At 36.9% G+C, this 21,634-nt stretch overlaps 1 protein-coding gene across 1 annotated transcript in view; it reads right to left on the bottom strand.

The window, feature by feature from the left end:
- Window positions 1–9,055: 9,055 nt before the first annotated feature.
- The window catches only part of IFIH1 (interferon induced with helicase C domain 1), a 55,268-nt gene continuing 42,689 nt past the window's right edge, over window positions 9,056–21,634 (bottom strand). The window contains exons 9-16 of the mRNA XM_068543963.1: window positions 19,585–19,708; window positions 18,785–19,054; window positions 17,235–17,494; window positions 14,676–14,825; window positions 13,699–13,860; window positions 10,252–10,442; window positions 9,689–9,782; window positions 9,056–9,257 (exon numbers count right to left, since the gene is read on the bottom strand). Of these exons, the coding sequence (XP_068400064.1) occupies window positions 9,078–9,257; window positions 9,689–9,782; window positions 10,252–10,442; window positions 13,699–13,860; window positions 14,676–14,825; window positions 17,235–17,494; window positions 18,785–19,054; window positions 19,585–19,708 (1,431 nt within the window). The 3' untranslated portion in view covers window positions 9,056–9,077. The remainder of the gene's footprint in view (window positions 9,258–9,688; window positions 9,783–10,251; window positions 10,443–13,698; window positions 13,861–14,675; window positions 14,826–17,234; window positions 17,495–18,784; window positions 19,055–19,584; window positions 19,709–21,634) is intronic.

The following is a 21,634-nucleotide window of genomic DNA, read 5'->3' as shown; positions in this document are numbered from 1 at the left end:
GATGCTGGAGAAGCCACTCAGGCTGCCAAAGCCTGGACCAGGAAACAAAACCGTTTCTTTCTGCACTGCCTCTCCAGCACCCTCTACAGGCAAACTTTAATGTCATGCCAACAGGCAAAGCAAAAATGTTTAAAGGGCCCAGATGCATCTTTAGGGAGCAGATAAAAAGGTTGAATTTGGAGCTAAAAGGCAATAAATTGATAATTGTCACTGTTATTTTCTGATATTCCAGGGACTAAAAATGTTAGTATGGATATTCACAAAAATACCCCACCTCCCAATGCACACTTCCAAGGTGGAAAAACCATTTGTGGTTCAGGCATCCATCAAGCCTAGCATAATGAAGGGAGAAAAAGAAATGAACACAGTAAAACAATACTGATTTACATTAAAAGGAAGAGACTGGGAGAAGGAGTAGGGAAGATAAAAAGTAGTACAGGATGATATAGGCAGATAATTTTGAGGAGTTTTGAAAAGAGAAAAAGAGTTGGTGAAGTAGTTCTCATGTATAATGTTTTTGTTCTCACATATAATGTAGAATGTTCTCATATATAATGTGTTTCTTTGGGAAACAGAGTTTAAAAGATTTGAAGATATTTTTATAATATGCAATTTCCATTTGGATTTCTTTTTTGCATGCCAGAAAAAATATTTAAATTAATTTTTCATTAGTCTGGCTGTTGATGTTAGGTTTCTTGTAATACAATTTCATGCTGAGAAAAGCTATAAACAGAACCAGCTATATTTGGGTCACACTGAGCATAACATTTTAAAGCTTTGTGAGTCCATCAGATTTTTAAACATTCAGATGTTTTTCCTTTTACACACCAAGAATAAACATAACAAAACTTAGTCTAATATACTGCACATAAATATTTATTAAATTATTATTTCTATATTTATTATTTCCAATTAGGTTAGTCCTGATACTGTGTGGCAATCTTCTTCTGTTTCTAATTAGTCAGTTTGCCTTCATCAAAGCATGTTTAAAAATCTTCACTACTTTCTTTATGTCCCCAACGTCCATCCTCAAATCCCAAACCCAACTCAGCAGATAGCCTAGTGATTGATGCCAGGAGAATAATTCCATCAGCCTCCTACTTCTGTACCTTTACTCTAAGCTGTATCTTTTATTCATATTTATGTTTCTCCTGCTTCAGAAGCAGCAGCAACTATCCTTCCACCAAACTTAGTCTTTTCTGTGCTCATGGTTTCATCCTATTCCTTCTTCCCACACATTTTGTTTCAACAATTATGCCCTCATCTCTCCCTCTTGAATCTTGACTCTCTCCTTCTTTCTTTTTTTTTTTATAATACTACTTTTAAATTTATTTATTTATTTATTTATGGCTGTGTTGGGTCTTCGTTTCTGTGTGAGGGCTTTCTCTAGTTGTGGCAAGTGGGGGCCACTCTTCATCGCGGTGCGCGGGCCTCTCACTATCGCGGCCTCTCTTGTTGCGGAGCACAGGCTCCAGACGCACAGGCTCAGTAGTTGTGGCTCACGGGTCCAGTTGCTCTGCGGCATGTGGGACCTTCCCAGACCAGGGCTCGAACCCGTGTCCCCTGCATTGGCAGGCAGACTCTCAACCACTGCGCCACTAGGGAAGCCCTCTCCTTGTTTCTTGACTCTAACTCCTTTGCCTGTACACAGACTTGAAACTTTGGATTCCCTTTCAAAATTTTTCCCTCATCTCTTTCCTTCTTTTGATTTATTTTTTTACAATTCCCATTTAAAGATCATCTATTTACATCCATTTCTTCACCTCCCCAAATTCACTCTTTGTTGAAGAATATCTACCAAGCTCACTTGGTATAGGTCAGTTTTCCTTAGCCCAAACACATAGTGCAGTCAAATTGAGCACTCATTACAAAGCTTTTTAAAGAACATTTTTTAAGTATCCTAATCATTGGATATGGTGATTAAAGATGTACATGGCATCAACTATCCATCCCTCCATCCACCATCTTGGTTCCAGAGAAAACTATGATTGTCTAGGCATTCTTTTCCTCACACTGCTTATGAGGTAATGACCTTACCTGGGCCAGAAGATGACTCTGCTGGGCCAGTTGCTAAGGCCTTTGTCTTGGAGAATGTTGGAAAAGTAGGATTGTGTCTCAAGGCATCTTTTGAACAGGATGGATATGATCAGAGCACAGGCATCTTACAATTTTCCTGCTGTGTCTAGCTTCATTCAGAGAAGTCCTGACCTCTCCCCATGACTGTTACATCAAAAGTTGGCATCTTCTTTCATCAGTTTAGTCCTTTTTCAAACCGTTACAGAGGAGTTGAATCTTTTTAATACTATTTTATAATTACTTAGGTAGATAAAACGATGTTTTTAAATTAAATGTTATGTGATCTACAACACTATCTGAAAGTTATTATACGTTTTAAACCAAAAATATTTTATTCTAAACATAGTTAGAACAACTTTTCCTTTTCTAATGGGAGGTTATCTAACCATATTTGCTGGTAAAATTCTCTTTTCTAAATTGTTACATGTTCTTTTTTCTTGTCGCTATACTTTCCATCCTCGACACACACTCCCCAAGATAGGATAACCCCCAAAAGGACTTTGAGAAATCTCCTGGACACTCCACAATCCAATGCAATCTTCTGTCTTCCATCCTTGTTGGAAATAACCTCTCTTTCCCTTCTTTTATGGCACTGAATCACTGTCTTTCATATATTATTGATATTTATGAACATGGCTAATCTCTACAAGTGAATCTTAAAAGCAAAATCCTTATTCTACTCATTATGGAGTAAAAGATCCTTACTATTGGGTAAAAGATCTTGTGGGCAAGATCCTTATTTTACTAACTGTTCTCTGTGCCTAAAATACAGTACCTTACAAATAGCAGGACTTAAAAATATTTGATGAAATAAAGATGTTAAAAAAATATTTGATGAGTACATAAAGAAATAATTGGCCATTTATTAAAACTATACATATCCCTCAGTAAATTCATGTTTCCTTCTTACTTTCTCATTTCTTTGTCTACATGTTTTAACGTGGGTGTCTATTTAGCCTCTTTGCTTCTGTTTCTATTTTTTTCTTCATTTAGTTTCTATTCCCTTTTTACCTTCATTTTCTCTTCTTTTTCCTCTCGTGCTTGGAAGACACCATTTTAAATGGAATGCAACATTATTTTTATTTGTTTCTTGCAGTTATTCGAGTTTTGCATTTTATCTCAAAACAAATGAGTGATAAAAATAAAACGCTAAACTAAGTTGTTTATTACAAAATTTGGAGAACCTTAACTGATCTTTTCCCATGAAGTTAGTGGCTTTCAATAGAAAAAAATATTTAGTCTAATTAAACACAAGAAACATCAATGTTTCAGAGAAAGATTTGGGATTTATTTGTCAAATGTAATAAATGCTTTGAAAGTTATATTAAGCTGCAATTTTGAACTCAACAGGTTATTTAGCATGAATTGTGCGAAGTCAAGTCATGAAATTATAAATCTGGGTCAAATGCTAAATTTAGTAGTAGAAACCTTGGTGTGGTACTGAATTGACATTAATCTCAGGTGGGCAACCCTGTCCAAGATAACACTAAATCATTTGTTCTGGTCATTTTAGCATTATAAAAATCCTTACATCTTAGTGAATTAAGATCATTTCCATGCCTGTTAAGAGATTCAGAATGAAAGAACTAACAACCCAACAATCCATTCATCCTATGTGTGTACAATAAAATACAAGCGCTCATTAAAACAAGCAGAAGGCAGGTTTGAAGGAAATATTTAAGCTGAAATAATGCTCATCTTTGGTTCATTATTATTTTATATGTATATAACCGAATTAAACAGTTAAATTTCTTTCATAAATGTCAAAATAATGTCCAGTTTTTAAATTTCATCAAATATATTCAACTTAAATAGTGGTTCAAATGTATTCTAACAACTGCATGGTTAAATATTACTTCCTATAAACAGTCTGTTCCTCTTCTCACCTAGAATGTGGCCTTTAATTTGGATTTTAACTTATAAACTAATAGGGCTCAGCACTATCTAATGTCATCCTCAAATGAGATGCTTATGGGATGATTAATTTCCTGTAAAGAGGAACTTGGTAATACTCTGTGTAGAAAATATCTAAAAATTTTAAAGAATATCTGCAATGCTTTCCATATATATTTCATATTTTATAACCTATGACCTGAAAAAAAAAAGTTTAGAGATTTAGAAACAAATAAAAAACAACCACCATTTGTGCTGGACATAAATTACTGTTTATATGCTACAGTGGAATCTGTCTCTCTCTCTCTTTTTCATGCAATTGCTGGCCTGCTCAGTACAACATTATTATATTATTATTTTTAAAATTTGTATACAATTTTAAAGGTTACTTTCTATTTACAGTTATTACAAAATATTGGCTATATTCCCCATATTGTACAGTACATCCTTGAGCCTCTCTTACACCCAATAGTTTGTACCTCCCACTCCCCCACCCCTATATTCCACCCCCGTCCACTGCTGGTAACCAGTAGTTTGTTCTCTATAGCTGTGAGTCTGCTTCTTTTTTGTTATATGCACTAGTTTGTTGTATTTTTTGTATTCCACATATAAGTGATATCATAGTGTATTTGTTGTTCTCTGTCTGAATTATTTCATTTATCATAATGCCCTCCAAGTCCATCCATGTTGCTGCAAATGGCAAAATTTCATTCTTTTTTATAGCTGAGTAGTATTCCATTGTATATATATACACCACATCTTCTTTATCCATTCCTCTGTTGATGGACACTTAGGTTGCTTCCATTATTATATTCTTCTTGAAGATGAAGACAGACTCTAATGAAAATTGTATCTACATGACAGACCTACTTAAGTCCTACAGCCACTTAATAAAAAAGTGTTGATCTTTCTATTTATATTGATACCTATCTTTGTATTGCACCTATAGAAAATCTGGACATTAAATCCTTCCTCTAGCTACACTGCATAGCATATTCATAGCAATCATGTTTCACCACAGCAACTACTTACTTCTTGAGATAAGCCCTCTGGGCTAAACATTGAGTGTTTATAATACTCATAATCAAACATAGGTCTAAAATTTACTATTATTATGCTTTACCCACAGCTGTGCTTCTAATACTGCTTCTGCTTTTCTGGAAACTCTTACTAATATATTCTATACCTATATTATATTTGGAAATTATACAAGAAACCAAATGCATTTGACAACTACTGGGTGTGTTTCATGCAGTATCCAAAGTCTCATGACAGTTCCTCAAGGTTGTTTTTAACTTCCTATAGTCTCAAAGAGATTAAGTAACTTGCTCAAGTCACAAAGCTGGTGGGGATACAAACCCAAGTTTGTCTCACTTCATGCTCTCCCCATAAAAACAAAGATATAAAATTGTATATCTAGTATGACTAATTAAGGAGAAATTCACAAACTGAAAAAAGACAAACATTCACTTCAAATTAACTTCATAACTCTTAGAAGAAAATAAAATAATTTTCTTGTTTTTTCTTTATTGCTATGATTCACGTAATTGTTTACCAGATTTTGGAAATGAGCACTTTGTTATGCTCAGGGTGCATGAACATTACTTTCCAGGGATGTGCTCTCCGCTCTAGTTCTGAAAACATGAACTATGCTAGACGCTGGGAAGTGACACACGGATTTTGTCTTTGAAAAACAAAGGATGTCTGCTGAAAAGGTGGCAAAGAAGGACTTATACCTGTGTGGAAAGGCATCAGGGTGAGAAAGGATCAGGGTGACCAGAAAATTCTGTAGCAAGAATATTTGGTAGGGGGCTTCCTTGGTGGCGCAGTGGTTGAGAATCTGCCTGCTAATGCAGGGGACACGGGTTCGAGCCCTGGTCTGGGAAGATCCCACATGCCGCGGAGCAACTAGGCCCGTGAGCCACAATTACTGAGCCTGCGCGTCTGGAGCCTGTGCTCCGCAACGGGAGAGGCCGCGATAGTGAGAGGCCCGCGCACCGCAATGAAAAGTGGCCCCCGCTTGCCGCAACTGGAGAAAGCCCTAGCACGGAAACGAAGACCCAACATAGCAATCAATCAACTAATCAATAAATAAATCTTAAAAAAAAAAAAAAAAAAGAATATTTGGTAGGAAATAACAGTAACACCCAATAAGCAATTTACTTTGGGGCTGAATATTGCTAATTTTCTCACTTCCTATTGTTCTTTCCCATTAGCACCTAAAGGTGTTCTAGTCTTTTACAGCTTAAAAGCAACAATGACAACAAGAAACACCAAATCAATCCTCTTTGGCTTTAGGTTCAACCAACTTTAAACAATGCCAGAAGCTTTCCTTTCCCTAAGCCTTCCCTTTCCGCTCTGATATAGGGACTATTAAATTGCAGAGAGGAAAATATTCACCTCTCTTATGGCGTTTTTCACTTTCAACAGTTGCTCATGACTTGCACTGATCATCCTGTGGAAAACCATTTCTTACCCATGTTTGTGTTGCCTCAATGCCTTACATTCAAAATATCTGTATAAACTATAAGTTACTGTATCTTAATTTCATATGGTCTGAAGTGATTTCAGATTTTTGGTAGTAAGCCTTTACATTTCTTATGCCCAAGGTTGGCCAAAGATCTATTGGCTTGGAAATGCTTGTTGTTGTAAAATTTCCTGACCCCTTTGGGCCTTTCAAACCTGCCTTAAGGCGCATGACTCCAGCCAGTGTACCTGTTCTGTGAGACCCCTGCAATGCCCTTCAGCAAATAGGAGCTACCTTCAAATGTGTAACGTATTCAGTAGATATTTAGCCCACAGCTGATATTACCGCAGATCACTAAACAGGGTCTCCAAATGAAAGGAGCCAGGGAGTCAGAAGCATGAACTATGAGAATGCTAGCGTTGTAAGGAAACTTTGATACCATTTAATACAATCTCTGATTTTCCAGGAAAGCAAACACAAGCCCTGTGAAGTGAGGTTGCTCAGTCACCCAACTAATAGAAGGTTTTGTAGGTACTGAAACTCAGGCATCTAACAGGGTGTCTACCTGTCATGAGCATATTCTGTTAAATGACCTTAAAATGTCCTGAGTATTAAACTGTTCATTAACAATCAAAACGTTAGAATGATTACAATTGTTTTTGAATGCATCGTAGTTTGAGTTCTCAAGTACAATTGCGTATTAAGTTTTATGCTACTTGAAACATGTATTTCAAACCTTTGCAGTAGAAATAATACCTCTTTATTGAAAAAAATTATGAGAAAACATAGATGAAAAAAACCTGATATTTGCTGACACCTTAAAAACAGTCTACATATGTTACAGTAGTATATTTAGCTATTTTATGCATTTGGTTTCTTGCATAATTTCCAAAATGTTCTAGAAGACAGCAATACTTTAAATGGAGTCAGCTGGAGTTTTAAAAAGTATTTTAAGAAAACCACAATCATCTGTCCTCTTGACAGAATGTTCTAGAAGACAGCAATACTTTAAATGGAGTCAGCTGGATTTTTAAAAAGTATTTTAAGAAAACCACAATCATCTTCTGTCCTCTTGCATTCTGAAGAGCTCTGATTGGTTAATATTCATCTTTGCTTAGGCCTTAATCAAAAGATTCAAAGCTACTGTTAGATTGAATTTAATTAATCCAAAAACCATGGAAGAATTTACTTTTCACTCCCTCCAACATTTTGTTTCTCCTTAGTCATAGGAGGTAACTTTTTGTGGAGCAGACCATCTGTGAGACGGGGTTAAGTGTGGGTTAAAATGGTCAGCTGTGGTTCTGTCTTGATCATGTGGTTCTTCCATGACAAAAGAGGCTGTTTGTTTGCTGGGAGAATTCTGTTGTGCTGGGCCCTGTGTCTATCTCCAAATGATCGCACTTAGTTCAGGAACACTGACAATGTCCCAGACACAGAGAGGTTACTCTTCTGCTTAGGACTAGGGAGTGGTAGAGGTAGGCATTTTCTATTTATTCTCTAATGACATCCAGCATCTGCTGCCTGCTCAACCCTGTGTGAACCCTGGACATCTCCACTGACACAGGTAATCTTCTGTGTATTCATAACTAGCCTGGATTTAGCCTCCATTCTTGTTAGGTAATTTTTGAGCATAGTGTTATGTTCATGGAGGGAAAGCTGTGGAAGTAAGCCTTAACCTGCCTGATGGCTGCTTCTCAATAATACCTTGCCTTTCATGCTGCTTCATATTTTTCAAAGTGCTTTCATATATACACATATATGACTTAATCACAAAAACTGGGCAAGTGGTGTGGGAAGTGTACTCCCTGAAAATTCCCCTGACCTTGAGTGTGGGCAGGACCTGTGAGTATGATGGGATTACAGTTAAGACTGCCTTAGCAGACTTGAGAGAGTCTCCTGCTGGCCGTGAAGAAGCAAATAGCTGTGAGAGGCCCCGTGAGCAGGCCACGTGGTGAGGGTGCCCCTTGGAGCTTAGACTGATCCCCAGGAGACAGCTAGCAAGAAAACAGGAATCCTAGTCTTCAGCTGCAGGGAGGTGACAGCCAGCAACCTGAAAGAGCTTGGAAGTGATTCTTCCCCCAGTATATCTGGATGAAAACATCATCTGGCTGACACCTTGATTTCGGCCTTCTGAGACACTGAGCAGAGGACCCCGCCTTGACCTCTGGCCTACAGAACATGTGCAATAATAAATGGGTGTTGTTTGAAGCCACTAAATTTGTGGTAATTTGTTATGAAGCAATAGAAAGCTAATAAAAACAAAGGCAGATAATACCATAACCATTTCATCAACAAGGACACTAATTCAGAGAGATGAACTGATTTGCTTAATTTTATTCTGAAAATTACTGACAGGACTGAGATTAGTACCTCAGATCCTCATTTATACCCGAGCATTCTTTCCAGTGTACTATAATGCTCCACACTAAAGAGTTTTACTGGTAGCTTTTCTTTACCTCTGCCCACTAACAAGGTAGAAATTGAAAGTATAATATATTGTCTTCTTGCATACAGCTCAACACAGAGTAAAGCAATGATTTTTATTAATTCTCACATCAGTTCTGTAGTATAATGAAAACAATAATCAAAATCATGTTAAATGTCAAGTTGATAATATTTTAAAAGAATCTTGAATCAAATGTCAATCTTCATCACTAAACAAACAATATTCTGAATAGTTAAGATCAGGAAATGTCATTGGTAATTCTACCCACTTTTTGTATTGCTTCTTTGTTAAATTATTTTTGAAAACCACTACAAAATTCTTTATTTTGAGACAAGGCAAATCTAGGCCTTTGTGCACCATCATCGTTCCCCAAGCCTGGAAAACAAAAGAGAGAGCAAGAGGAAAAATTAAATGCACATTTACGGGCTTCCCTGGTGGCACAGTGGTTAAGAATCCGCCTGCCAATGCAGGGGACATGGGTTCGAACCCTGGTCTCAGAAGATCCCACATGCTGTGGAGCAACTAAGCCCGTGTGAGCCACAACTACTGAGCCTGCGAGCCACAACTACTGAAGCCCGCGTGCCTAGAGCCCATGCTCTGCAACAAGAGAAGCCACCGCAATGAGAAGCCCTCGCACCACAACGAAGAGTAGCCCCCTCTTGCCGCAGATAAAGCCCGCGCACAGCAACGAAGACCCAGTGCAGCCAAAGATAAATAAATAAATAAATATTTTTTTAAAAAAGAGCACATTCAATTAAGAATTTTTTTTGGCCAAAGTAAAATTAAGCCCACAGCAATTTACTTACTTGGCCACATTCTTTGCAGATTATCTCTCCATTTGTTTGATAGTCAGCAAACTTTGTTTGCAGTGCTTTGTTTCCTCTCACAATGTACAGTTTCCTAAAATTATCAAGGAATCAGAATCACCCCTGAGAATTCACACAGGACCAGTATGCAGCACACGGTACGCATTGCTGGGCTTGCCACTTGTCCACATGCATGCACCAGCCAGCACCTCATCCCTTCTTCCAGATCATCAGGCACCTCTCAAGGGGTATGTTGCCTTTTGTAGCTTCTTTCAAGTCTGCTGATTACTTTAACTAGACTTAAGTTGTTCAAGAAGTTGAGAACAAATATGAGCATTCACAAACTGATGTGCCTTGGTTGAAAGTGGCTTTCACTTCTCCTTTCCTGCCCCAGTGCATGTGTTTGAAAAATGGACACGAAGTAGGGTTTATAATTTGGGGGCTGAGAAAGGAAAGTTCTGAAAAATAATGAATCTCACTTGTACTATTTTGGAAGAACATTTACAATACAACCTGCTTCATCCCTTATAAACAAACTTAAAATTAAGTCTTTCTGGACTTACTTGAACTCTGGTGTCATATTGACATGGTGCATCTTTTCAATTACATGGATATCTTCTCCAGAGCAGGCTAGCACACTACAGTTTTTACAGAGAAAACTTATTAATGATGGGTTGTCCTTGAACTGCTTTGCAATACTTCTCTTGATTTTCATTTTCTTTTCCAATATACTTTGCATCTGTAATTCCAAAATCTGCATCAAGAAAAGAATATTCAATGTGGTCTTTTTCATAGTTTCACTGAAGTAAGTCTCCTGGAATTCAGAGATCTTAGACAGTTATGAAAATGTACACTTGACTCATGAAATTCTACACTTGGTCTAGAAATAGAAGTAATGAGGTGATGGCCCTCAAAGAATTTAGTATAGAATCTTCTCCTGTAATCACAGAAATATGGAATCCTCAGGTGTTCAAAACACAGCCCATTCCATTTTAGAAAAGTTCTGTTGTGAGAAAGTCTTTGGCAATATTAAAAAAAAAAAAAATCCCTCTAACCCCCACCTCCGTTAGTTTTAATTATGTCTCATAAAATAAGTCTAATTTTTCTTCCACATGGAGTCTCTTTAAAGAACTAAACACTGTTACTTCGTCACCCTTAGTCGTTTCTTATCCATGATAAGCCCCCGGTTTCTTTCATTTTTCTTCATATGTTGTAATTTCCAGACTCTTAGCTATCTTTATCTCCTCTATACATTTGTGACAGAAAATACTAGTTTCCCACTCAGCAGCCATTCTTCGTAGGAACAGAACTATAATTTTATTCTGAGTGGAAATATGCCAGCTAAATGAGGACATTTCCAAACCAGTGGCCTTTGAGACATAAGAAGATGTTGAGTGAAATTTCCAGGAAAGTTCCATAAGTATCAGATAGTTGGCATGGGCACTGTTGCCTTTTCCATCTTCCTCTTCCTTCCTTCTTAGAGTGAACATGCAGCAGCTGAAATTCTAAAAGCTTTGACCTTGAGAATGGAAGCCAAATAATAAAGGGCAGAGAAGAGAGAGGAGTTTTGGCTTCCTCATGACGTCATGGAGCGATTGTATGGGTCTAGATTGCCCACTGCCCACATTCTTTATATGAGAGAATAAGTCCTTAAATTTTTATATCCCCCATTCTGTGGCTAGTAGAAAACTTATCAATATTTCATAACAGAGAAAATGTAGTTTATGAGAGATATAAAACTTGAGGTAGGGACTGGCCAGTTCTCATACCTATACAATTTCACAATAGAAAACCTAGTTCTTAAATAATTTATCTCCAAACTAAACCTCTCAGAGATGACAAATTTATATTAAGTTGTGGAGGAAGCCATTGTTTTCCTTAAGATCGAAGGAAAGTTTTCAGTAAAAGTAAACTATAGTGCTGAGGAGCAAAGTTGAATGGCCCATCTCTTTGGCTCTCGCCTCTGTGTTTTAGACCTTGATTTGAGGCAGCCATATTTAGCACAGAAAAGAGAACAAAACCTTGCAAGTGAGCCTGCAGGCTATGACATAGTTTAATCAGACAAGTATGAAGACTAATTTCCCATGTAAATTATAACAATGTAATGAATTGAAGTAATCTGTTCTTTAAAAGTTTAATTAGGTTGTTCTTGCAAGCTATTTACAGGTCAGCGAGCTGGTGCAAAGATGATTTGGCATATAGGAACAGATACATGTGGGCAATTAAGAAACACCTATGAGCTCGACACAAAAAAAGACAACAAAACCAAGGTCAGTGTTTGGATATGTAATCAGGACACCGGAAACCAAAAGAGTAGCTCTAAACTAGTAAAGAATATGAAACAATTAGAGGGGCAAAAAGAGAAAAGAGATCATAACAAATATATGGGAGGCACAGCTATGATCAAAGCCCAAATAAAATGTAAAAATGTGGCAAATGTTGTTGGGTGAAGGCCAGGGAACATGTTTAACATCTTCAACTTGCTCCTAGAAGGCTGCTTTGATTGAAGAAGCTTTCAGTTATGTATAAACTCAGTATAGGACATGGAGAATAAACCTCCCCTTATGTGTCAACTCTCACCATTCATTAGTGGTTGCCTGAAAGTTGTGTTGAGGAGGTTCTTAAGTCAGAAGAAAGGAGTGCTTTGACCTGGTGGCAATGGGTGCTGGGGGCTTTGTACAGAGTAGTGGTGGCATATACCCCACGTCATTGCCATCCCTTCTCTGGGTTTGTCTACCTGGAGTAGTTTCAGGAGAGTAGGTCTCTTAGCCAAAGGAGACCTAAAAATATAGTCCATTCCAGGGCCCCCAACGGGACTGGGTCATTTTCTAGAGATTATCTGGAAAAATGTGACTCATAAACTCCAGAGATGGTTCTAGAGTTTATACAAAACAGCAGGTCTTGAAACATCAACCTTTGAAAACATCCCACTTGACTGATTTATTTAGGACTTTAAATGTAAAACAATAACTTTCCAGGGGTATTATATGGCCACAAATGTTTGATCTGACACCACAAAATGTTTGGTTTGCCTTATATTTAAAGGGGTTTTAAAATATAAATTCATGTAGAAACCTGGCCAGGAAACCTTGGAGTTGGTTATAGCAATGCACACCAATTTGAAAGCATCCCTTTTGTGAAACTCTATTTAGGGTAGAGCCAATTCCAATGTTAAGAAACTAACATTCACACCCATATGCAAGGGTGTGAATTTTCTTCTAAATGGATTGTTTGCTATTATAGTAGTTACAGTCTTTAATTCAGTGGTATGGGGGATTTCCTGAAATATTGTAGAAATACATTCTTCCTTCACTGCATTCCTCTCACAACTCAAATGACTCCATGTTAGTAAACTGAGATGCAGCTAGATGATATATGATGTATTTTCTTACCATTCAGGGCTAGCCTCAATGTCTCTCCCTCTAAGAAGCCTTTCCCAAACACCTAACCTAAAGTGCCCATCTAGAAGCTTGTTTCACATTGTCCCGTTCTAATTCTCCAGCTCTTCTTTCCATTCGATGTATTAGTTGCCTTATTTCTGTTTATTGTTCCCCCTCCTCAAAACTCACCATGTACGTACTCGAATATAAGTTTCATGCAGCAGGGGTCTATCTGCGTTGCTTGCCGCTATGTTCTGTTTCTACACTGTTGCCTGACACACAGTAGGCACTTCACAGATATTTCTGGAATGAAACAATTGTGCCTGTCCAGATTAGACCAGACCAAAATGACCAGGTAGGGTTGAACGAGTGAGTTGCACTAGTCTTTCTGGATTAGGGACAATGTAAGTTTATATTACCAAAGTTTATAGAACGGCTCCCTGACAATTTCTGCCCACCATGGATCTTGATTCTTTGTATGTGAATCTGGACTCAGCATAGCTCATCAAACTGGAATTTATAATTCAGCACAATTTCTGTCTGGAGACTTAGCCACAGAGATATCAATGGTAACCACAGGCAGCCATTTTAAAGGGAAAACCAAAATTCAGAGTTGGCCCAAAACAATACCTTATGAGTGTACTCCTCTGGTTTCATATTCTGAACACGGTCTATAGCTTTATACATCATCTTCTCTCGGAAATCATTAACTGCCTCACGTTCAATAACTCCTGAGCCTCTTTGGGCAACCAGGACGTAGGTGCTCTCGTCAGCTCTGGCTCGCCCACGGGCCTGAGAACAGAAAGAAGTCAAGTCAATGAAGGACTATGCCTGGCTGTGAATGCTCCCGTTTTTGTCCTGGAATGATATTCACTGCTCAGTATCCCAACCTCAAATGATCCCTCTATTCTCTGTAAAGTTAATTCTTTTTCATTCTTTCTTAGTCGGCTATTTCAAACTCAAAATGCACCTTAATGCAGAAAAAATGTCCTAGAATGAGGGTGGTTAAGTCCCCACACCAGCCCTCAAAAGCCTCAATAACACAAGACCGTCTTGTCCCGCCTTTCTGTTCCCCGGGGCACCCCTCTCAAACCCTGTGAACCGTCATCAGTGATTTGGGCTGGGGGAGCCCCACTGCCCCCCACCCCGTAGGAGGGATGAACGGGGAGAAGGGCATCTCTGACCTTGCTGCCAGAGCTGTAGAGAGTGCGGCTCTGCTCCTGGCATCCTACCCTCAATGCTGAGCACATATTTCCATGAAATCATGCTCAACATGGTGATACATTTCTATAGTCTTCTGTATAAAGTGATAATATTTAGGTACATTTTCAGTAACAGAAAATGTTATGGCCTTGCCCAGGAACCTCACTATCAACTATAATATCATCCTCATGAAAAATGCATTCTGAGTAGTGAGGCACTGAATAACACATGGACTCCTGAAATCCAAGTATTTCTTAATTTGGTGGCTGTCTGGTTATCTGGTTGATTTCTCTTTTCGTAGGAAAACAGATATATTTTTAAAACTATGTGTGCTGTTTTACTAAAACAAAACAAAACAAGAACACAAAATCAAAAATTAACATAATCGAGGTATTTGAATGTACCTGGACCATGGCTATTTCGTTAGTGACGAGACCGTAACGGATAACGATATTACATTCTTTAATATCCAGACCTTCTTCTGCCACTGTGGTAGCGATAAGCAGATTTATTTTTCCCGTGCGAAATTTACTAATGACTTCTTTCTGTTCATTCTGAAGAAACATTTTAGTAAATTAAATGTTGTAACACTAAACACATTAAAATCTTCTAATTAGGAAAAGAAATATTAAATTGCAACTGGTCAGTGTAAATTAAAGGATTAAATCATCCACGGATTTGCTGCCATCTGTTTTTGGCATTGAACAAAGACATGATGGTGAGACAACATTTGATTTCCAATCTGGGATTACTACACAATGACAAAAATATTTCCATCCTCCAGTCTGGAGGTGGGAAGGCCATCATTTATGCCAAGGAAACAAATTGATGGGTGACTTGGGAGGAAGAAAGGAGGTGCTTTCAGTTGAGAAGAGGATCCAGCAATGAGAAACTAAAATAGGCTTTGCTTTTTACTATTGATACATTAATTTCAGGCTCTTTAACAGAGGATAAGATGCAGTGACAATTTTAAAGATAGTAGAATTTTGAGTCACAGAGAAAATTCACACGGTATACTGCATTTGGTCATTTTAAGAGACATTCAAGCAAAAAAAAAAAAAAAAAAAGAAATATTCCTGGAAGAAACTGAAAACATTAGCTGCCTCCAGTGAGGGGAGCTGGGAAACTGGAGGACAGTGGTACGTCTTGTACCTCATTAATTTTGAAAGAGGTAAATATATTATCTGTTCGAAAGGATATAAATAAAAATGAAAGAATAAGTTATTAAAAACATAATTAAAACAGCTGTATTTGTGAAAAAATCTGAATTTTCAAAGTTAATATAGGTAAAGAAATGAAATATGCACTCTGGCCCTTGCATAGGAGGAATGATTGAGCATAATCCTAGCTTGACGTGGCCAGTGGAGTTTTATTTTCATAACCATTCTTATCAAAGCTGTTGGTCCAGTGGCCTTTGGTGCACGTTCACCCTATCTTTTGCCCCCAAACATTAAACAAAAATACACCTGTCAGACAAACTGTATGTTCTCCTATTCCCATCCCTTTCTTTTCAGCGGCAGCATGTCAGGTGTCTTTATTTGACTCCTAACTGCTAGAGAATCCTGCAGAAAGATCGCTCTCCAGTCTTCTCTGATAATTTCTCCTTCTTGCACTCATATCCACTGATAAAAACTTACATGTCTTTGGATTTTAGCAGATGTTTGTGCCTTCATTCACAGGAGTAACTTTAATAAGGAAAATTTCAGACACAGTGTCAGACCCTCAAATCATATCACATAGATGCCTAACTCCTCTTCCAATAAGTCCAGCTCAGTTTACAGGTAGGGATGTGGGGAGTGAGGAAGGGGGCATGTTCTAAATTTTGGCATGCAGCCACCAAGTCTGAAATGGGTAAGGAGCAAAAAGTAGCTTGAATGCATACCTTCCATTTGTACCCCATCTCTTTTCAAAGAGGAGCTGAGGCCACATAAACTCAGTCTTAACACTAAAGCTAATAGAATAAAAACCTAAAAACAGGACCAAAAGTGAAAGAGTATAGGTGTATTACTTGCAAGGATTAACACATAGGCTGAGAAAATGAACTTCAATTTTGCCTGTGAGCTTCCTGGAAGCTAGGGCAAAAAGGGAAACATATTAAGTAAACCAGCTCTCATTATAAAAAAGGATGTAAACTCCTTACCCAAGGAAAACAGTGCTTTCTCTGGCATAAACTTTAGAGGCAACTTTAACATGAGTACGTGTAGAGAGTATACTGAGAGTTATGGTGGACAATTTCAAGAATGACTTTTTTCAGCAAACATTAAAACAGATTTAATTTGCTCCAGTGGACCAAATGATGATGAACACAACAGAACTGAAGTGTCCCCTTGTCCAGCAAGACTGAGGACCAATATGACTTCAGAAGAACATTTTACTCTAACAAGCTATCCTGGTTTCACCCATGCTTATAATCTCTATGACTGTCTTTTTTTCTCTCCCAAGTGTTTTTTTAATACTGTGCACAAAAGTAGTATAATGAATTGAAAACAAAACAAAACAAATCTTTAAAAGGAAAAGAAAATCTCTCATAGTCCCAAATCTCTAACACATCAAATGTCTTAATTTTTCCAAGTTCCCTTCAAGATCTCATTCTATGCAAACATATTTTACATAATTCTAATTATAATCACACATTTTTGTGGGAATTTGATTTTTCCACTTGATATTATATTGTAATTGTTTTCCCATTTTGTTACTAAGTTTAAATGTCAATCATTTTTTGCAAAGGAAACTCAATCTAGAAAGTTCCTCCAAGCATGTGGAAAAAATGACTCCTAGAACAATGGTGAGCCTGTCAAATACCACAGATTGATTGCTTTTAAACAATTTTCTTTCAAGAACAAGGGTTTCATTCCATTAAAGTATTGGTGGGTTGGTGGGAAGATTGATGAAAAAAAGACTACAACTAAACTGGGAAGAGAAATAATGGCATAAGGAAAAAAAATCCAAAAGGATGGTTTCACCTGTGTCATGGGCTTGAACTCACTGCTGTGTCCAGCTCCAATCAGATGGTGGGCTTTGACTCCTACTTCTGCAAATTTTTCATTTTCAGTAATCCACTGGGAAAGGGCATATGCACTTTGTCGTGTTTTCGTGAAAATTATTCCTCGTGCGGATTCCTCGGCCCTTGTATATTGTTCCATTATGGTGTTTCTCAATTTGGTCAGCTTTTCATTTTCATGTTCTGGGTTTACAGCCAGCTTTTTCAACATTTTCTTATTTTCTTTAAGAAATAATTAGTTTATTTATTTTCTTTTTTATTGAAGTATACTTGATTTACAATGTTGTGTTAGTTTCCGGTATACAGTACAGTGATTCAGTTATATATACGTAAGTATGATATATATATATATATTCTTCTTCAGATTCTTTTCCATTATGGTTTATTACAAGATATTGAATACAATATTACAAGATATTGAATATAGTTCCCTGTGCTACACTGTAGGACCTTGTTATTTATCTATTTTATAAATAGTAGTTTGTATCTGCTCATCCCAAACTCCTAATTTATCCCTCTCCCACTACCTTTCCCCTTTGGTAACCATAAGTTTGTTTTCTATGTCTGTGAGTCTGTTTCTGTTTTATAAGTAAGTTCCTTTGTATCATATTTGAAATTCCACATATAAGTGGTATCATATAATTATTTGTCTTTCTGTCTGACTTACTTCACTTAGTATGATAATCTCTACGTCCATCCATGTTGCTGCAAATGGCATTTTTTTCATTCTTTTTTATGGATGAGTAGTATTCCATTATCTATATCTATATCTATCATCTATCTATCTATACCACATCTTTTGTATCCATTCATCTATTGATGGACTTTTAGGTTTCTTCCATGTCTTGGCTATTATAAATAGTGCTGCTATGAACATTGCGGTGTTTGCATCTTTCAGAATTAGAGTTTTCTCCGGATATATGCCCAGGAATGGGATTGCTGGATCATATAGTAACTCTATTTTTAGATTTTTGAGGAGCTTCCATATTGTTCTCCATAGTGGCTGCACCAATTTACATTCTCACCAGCAGTGTAGGAGGGCTCTCTTTTCTCCACACCCTCTCCAGCATTTACTATTTGTAGACTTTTTAATGATGGCCATTCTGACTGCGTGAGGTGATACCTCATTACAGTTTTGATTTGCAAGAAATAATTAGTTTAAATTAGTAAAATATGTGAATAACCAACTGGAAGATTTTATATAATGAAGGACTAAGATGTTCAACTACAGTTAGTCTTGTGCCATATCTAATAATTAGGCTAGATTTTAAGATAAATTTATTGTAGTCATCTTGACAATAAAACCAGATGACCGAATGATTAATTATGATCATACAGCTCATGGCTACTTAATCCCATCAATCAGAAATAGCCCCAATATAAGTGGGATTTCTTCTTTCACAATGAAAGATTATTTTAAGAGGGACTTTTGAAGAGCTCTTGAGAAGCAGTGGGTTCATGCCAAAGAGGTAAATGCATGAGACCATGCAAAAATGTTACACTGATTCTTACCCAAAAATAAAGTCATGAGAAATCCATCTGACTCATCCAGCTTCAAAGGTTTCTTTTCATCACCTGCATCTTCATCATCACCATCATCATCACTCTCATCACTGTCATCTCCTAGGACTGCAAACTTCTTTTCTTTCTCATCATTGTAGAACGTTTCAAGGTGATTATATGCATCAATCATTCGGATTGTATCATTAATTTGTAGGGCCTCATTGTACTTCCTCAGATGTTCTGCACAAACACGATCTTTGCGATTTCCTTCTCTTGCAGCTATGAAAAATATGTTATGTAGAGTGAAATCATGATAGAACACCCCCCCCCCAACTGTGCTGTGGACTTGAATATGTTTATGATACTGACTCGAAAATAGGCTTCACCATGTTTTTGAAATGAGCAAATTAAGGCTCAAAACGTGCCATGAGCACTAAAAGGGGGCCAGTTTTTTGACTCCTAGACTTGCTACTTGTGTTCTGCGTCAGCAAGAAAACATACTTGACTCATGCTGACTCAGAGGAATGGCATGAAAAACATATTGTTTGCATTTGCATTTGGAAACACAGATACTAATATCTATCTTAATATTTTAAATATACAATAAGTGAAAGACTCTGGAGATAAAGAGAAAATGAATTGGTGCCTCTTTCCTTAGATAAGGAATTAGAATGTGTTTATCCTTGTCCTACTCAGAACACAGAAATTCCATTGGCTATTACACTTACTTTCAGTTTGCTTGGGAATATGTGATCTGGAAACATGGCATAAACATGGGATAAACTGTGTTATGTCAAAACCCAAATTACCTTTTTTTTCCATTTGAATGAGCCATTGTTCATAGGGTTGAGTTCCAAAATCTGACATTGGACTAATTTGGCAAAAAGTTTGAATCTTTGTCATTATTTCTAGAAGTTTATCTCTAAATGGATCCTAAAAACAAATTATACACTTATTCTTACATGTTTATATTGCTGAATGAATAACATTATCTTTGTTAAAATAATTTCCATGTTATAACAAATTTGATTCAGAATCTTTGTCTAGACAAAGTAACAAGTCACTCTGATCACCTCTTTGTACACTGATTTTTTTATCAGCTTCTCTTTTACTTCCACCCTCGAGCCACACCACACCAACACCAGGTATCCCTGCTGGAATTTCCAATTTAAAAGTTTACAAAAATAAAATTAATGAATGATATACACTTTGAATGCTAATAGTAATTTTAAAAATATATATTAAAGTAATGCCCCAATTATTTAGAAAGCTTGTAATTTAATTTAGAAAACACTCTTTTTTGAAGAACTGGTTTCAGTATTATTTCTACCAAAATAAAAAGTTAAAAGGTAGAGTTTTGAAAAAAGCCAGACACAGAAGAGTACATACTATAGGATTTCATTTATATAAAGTTCAAAAGCAGTCAAAAGCCATCTTTGGTGTTAGAAGTCAGGATAGTAGTTATCCCACGGTGGGTGGGTGACTAGAGGGGAGAATGGGAAGTTTTGAGGGTTGTGGTAATGTTCTGTCTCTTGATCTGGATTCTTCTTTTTTCTTTTTTTGGCCGCACTGCGCAGCATGTGGGATCTTAGTTCTCCAGGAATCGAACTGGAGCCCCCCTGCAGTGGAAGGGCAGAGTCTTAACTACTGGACCACCAGGGAAGTCCCTTGATCTGGATTTTGGTTATACAGGTGTGTTCAGTTTATGAAAATTCAGCAATCTGTACACTTACGAATTTGAACTTTTCTGTATGTGTGTTATGCTTCAATAAAAAGTATAACCAAAGTTAATTAAGTTAAAAGGTAAGATGGCAAATTCTTTTAAAATATACTCTGAGGGGACTTCCCTGGTGGTCCAGTAGGTAAGACTCTGCACTCCCAATGCAGGGGCCCCGGGTCCGATCCCTGGTCGGGGAACTAGATCCCATATGCATCCCTCATGCATGCCGCAACTAAGAGTTCGCATGCTGCAACTAGGAAGTCCGCATGCTGCAACCAAGAAGTCTGCGTGCCACAACTGGGACCCGGCACAGCCAAAATAAATAAATAAGTTAATTAATTAAAAAATAAATAAATAAAATAAAATACACTCTGAGGATGTGGATTTTTTTTTTTAGACTGAAGGTCAAATATATTCATTATCACATACATATCACATATAAACGAGGTAAACATACCAATTAAAAGGTAAAATGCTGTGAGATTTAAAACTCAGGTATGTCCTACATACAAGAATCAAACATTTATAACATTCTCAAAATGAAAAAAATTATATATAAGAGGTAAATTATACAGGAGAACAGATTAATAACTATTACTTTGCTCTTTTATTGAGATATAATTGACATATAACGCCATATTAGCTTCTTTTTACATCACTTTTTTTTTCACACACACACACTGTATTTTATTTTTACAAGAGATAAATAAACTGACACCAAGCATTGTAAATGGATGACCACAGATGTTGTGGATTTTTTTTTTAATGATTACAATTAGAAACATGCATTTAAACTTATCAAATAAAACTGACTAAGTAACAAAAAGTGAAGAAAAATAAAGTACATTCAAATGTGCTACTCCAGCTGGAATAGATAGTGCTGTTTTTCAGAATTTCCAAAAAAGAATGACCTATGGCAATTGGTTGCTAACATTAGTTCAGTGCCTACATTTCAAACACAATGTTATCTGTTATGCATATTTCATAATTCAACATCTTTATGAGGTAGATTTGCAAAGATTACACTTATTATCAAGTACACACAGTTAAAATTGATGATTCTTTTTATATTTTACAAAAGAAAGTACTGACATAATGTACTGGTTATAACGTTCAAACTGACTCTCAGTTGGTTTTTA

Source organism: Eschrichtius robustus, chromosome 5 (genome assembly GCF_028021215.1).
Source record: "Eschrichtius robustus isolate mEscRob2 chromosome 5, mEscRob2.pri, whole genome shotgun sequence".
Lineage (NCBI taxonomy): Eukaryota > Metazoa > Chordata > Mammalia > Artiodactyla > Eschrichtiidae > Eschrichtius > Eschrichtius robustus.
The sequence above is the reverse complement of the archived record's forward strand: the minus strand, read 5'-3'. Positions and strand labels throughout refer to the sequence as shown.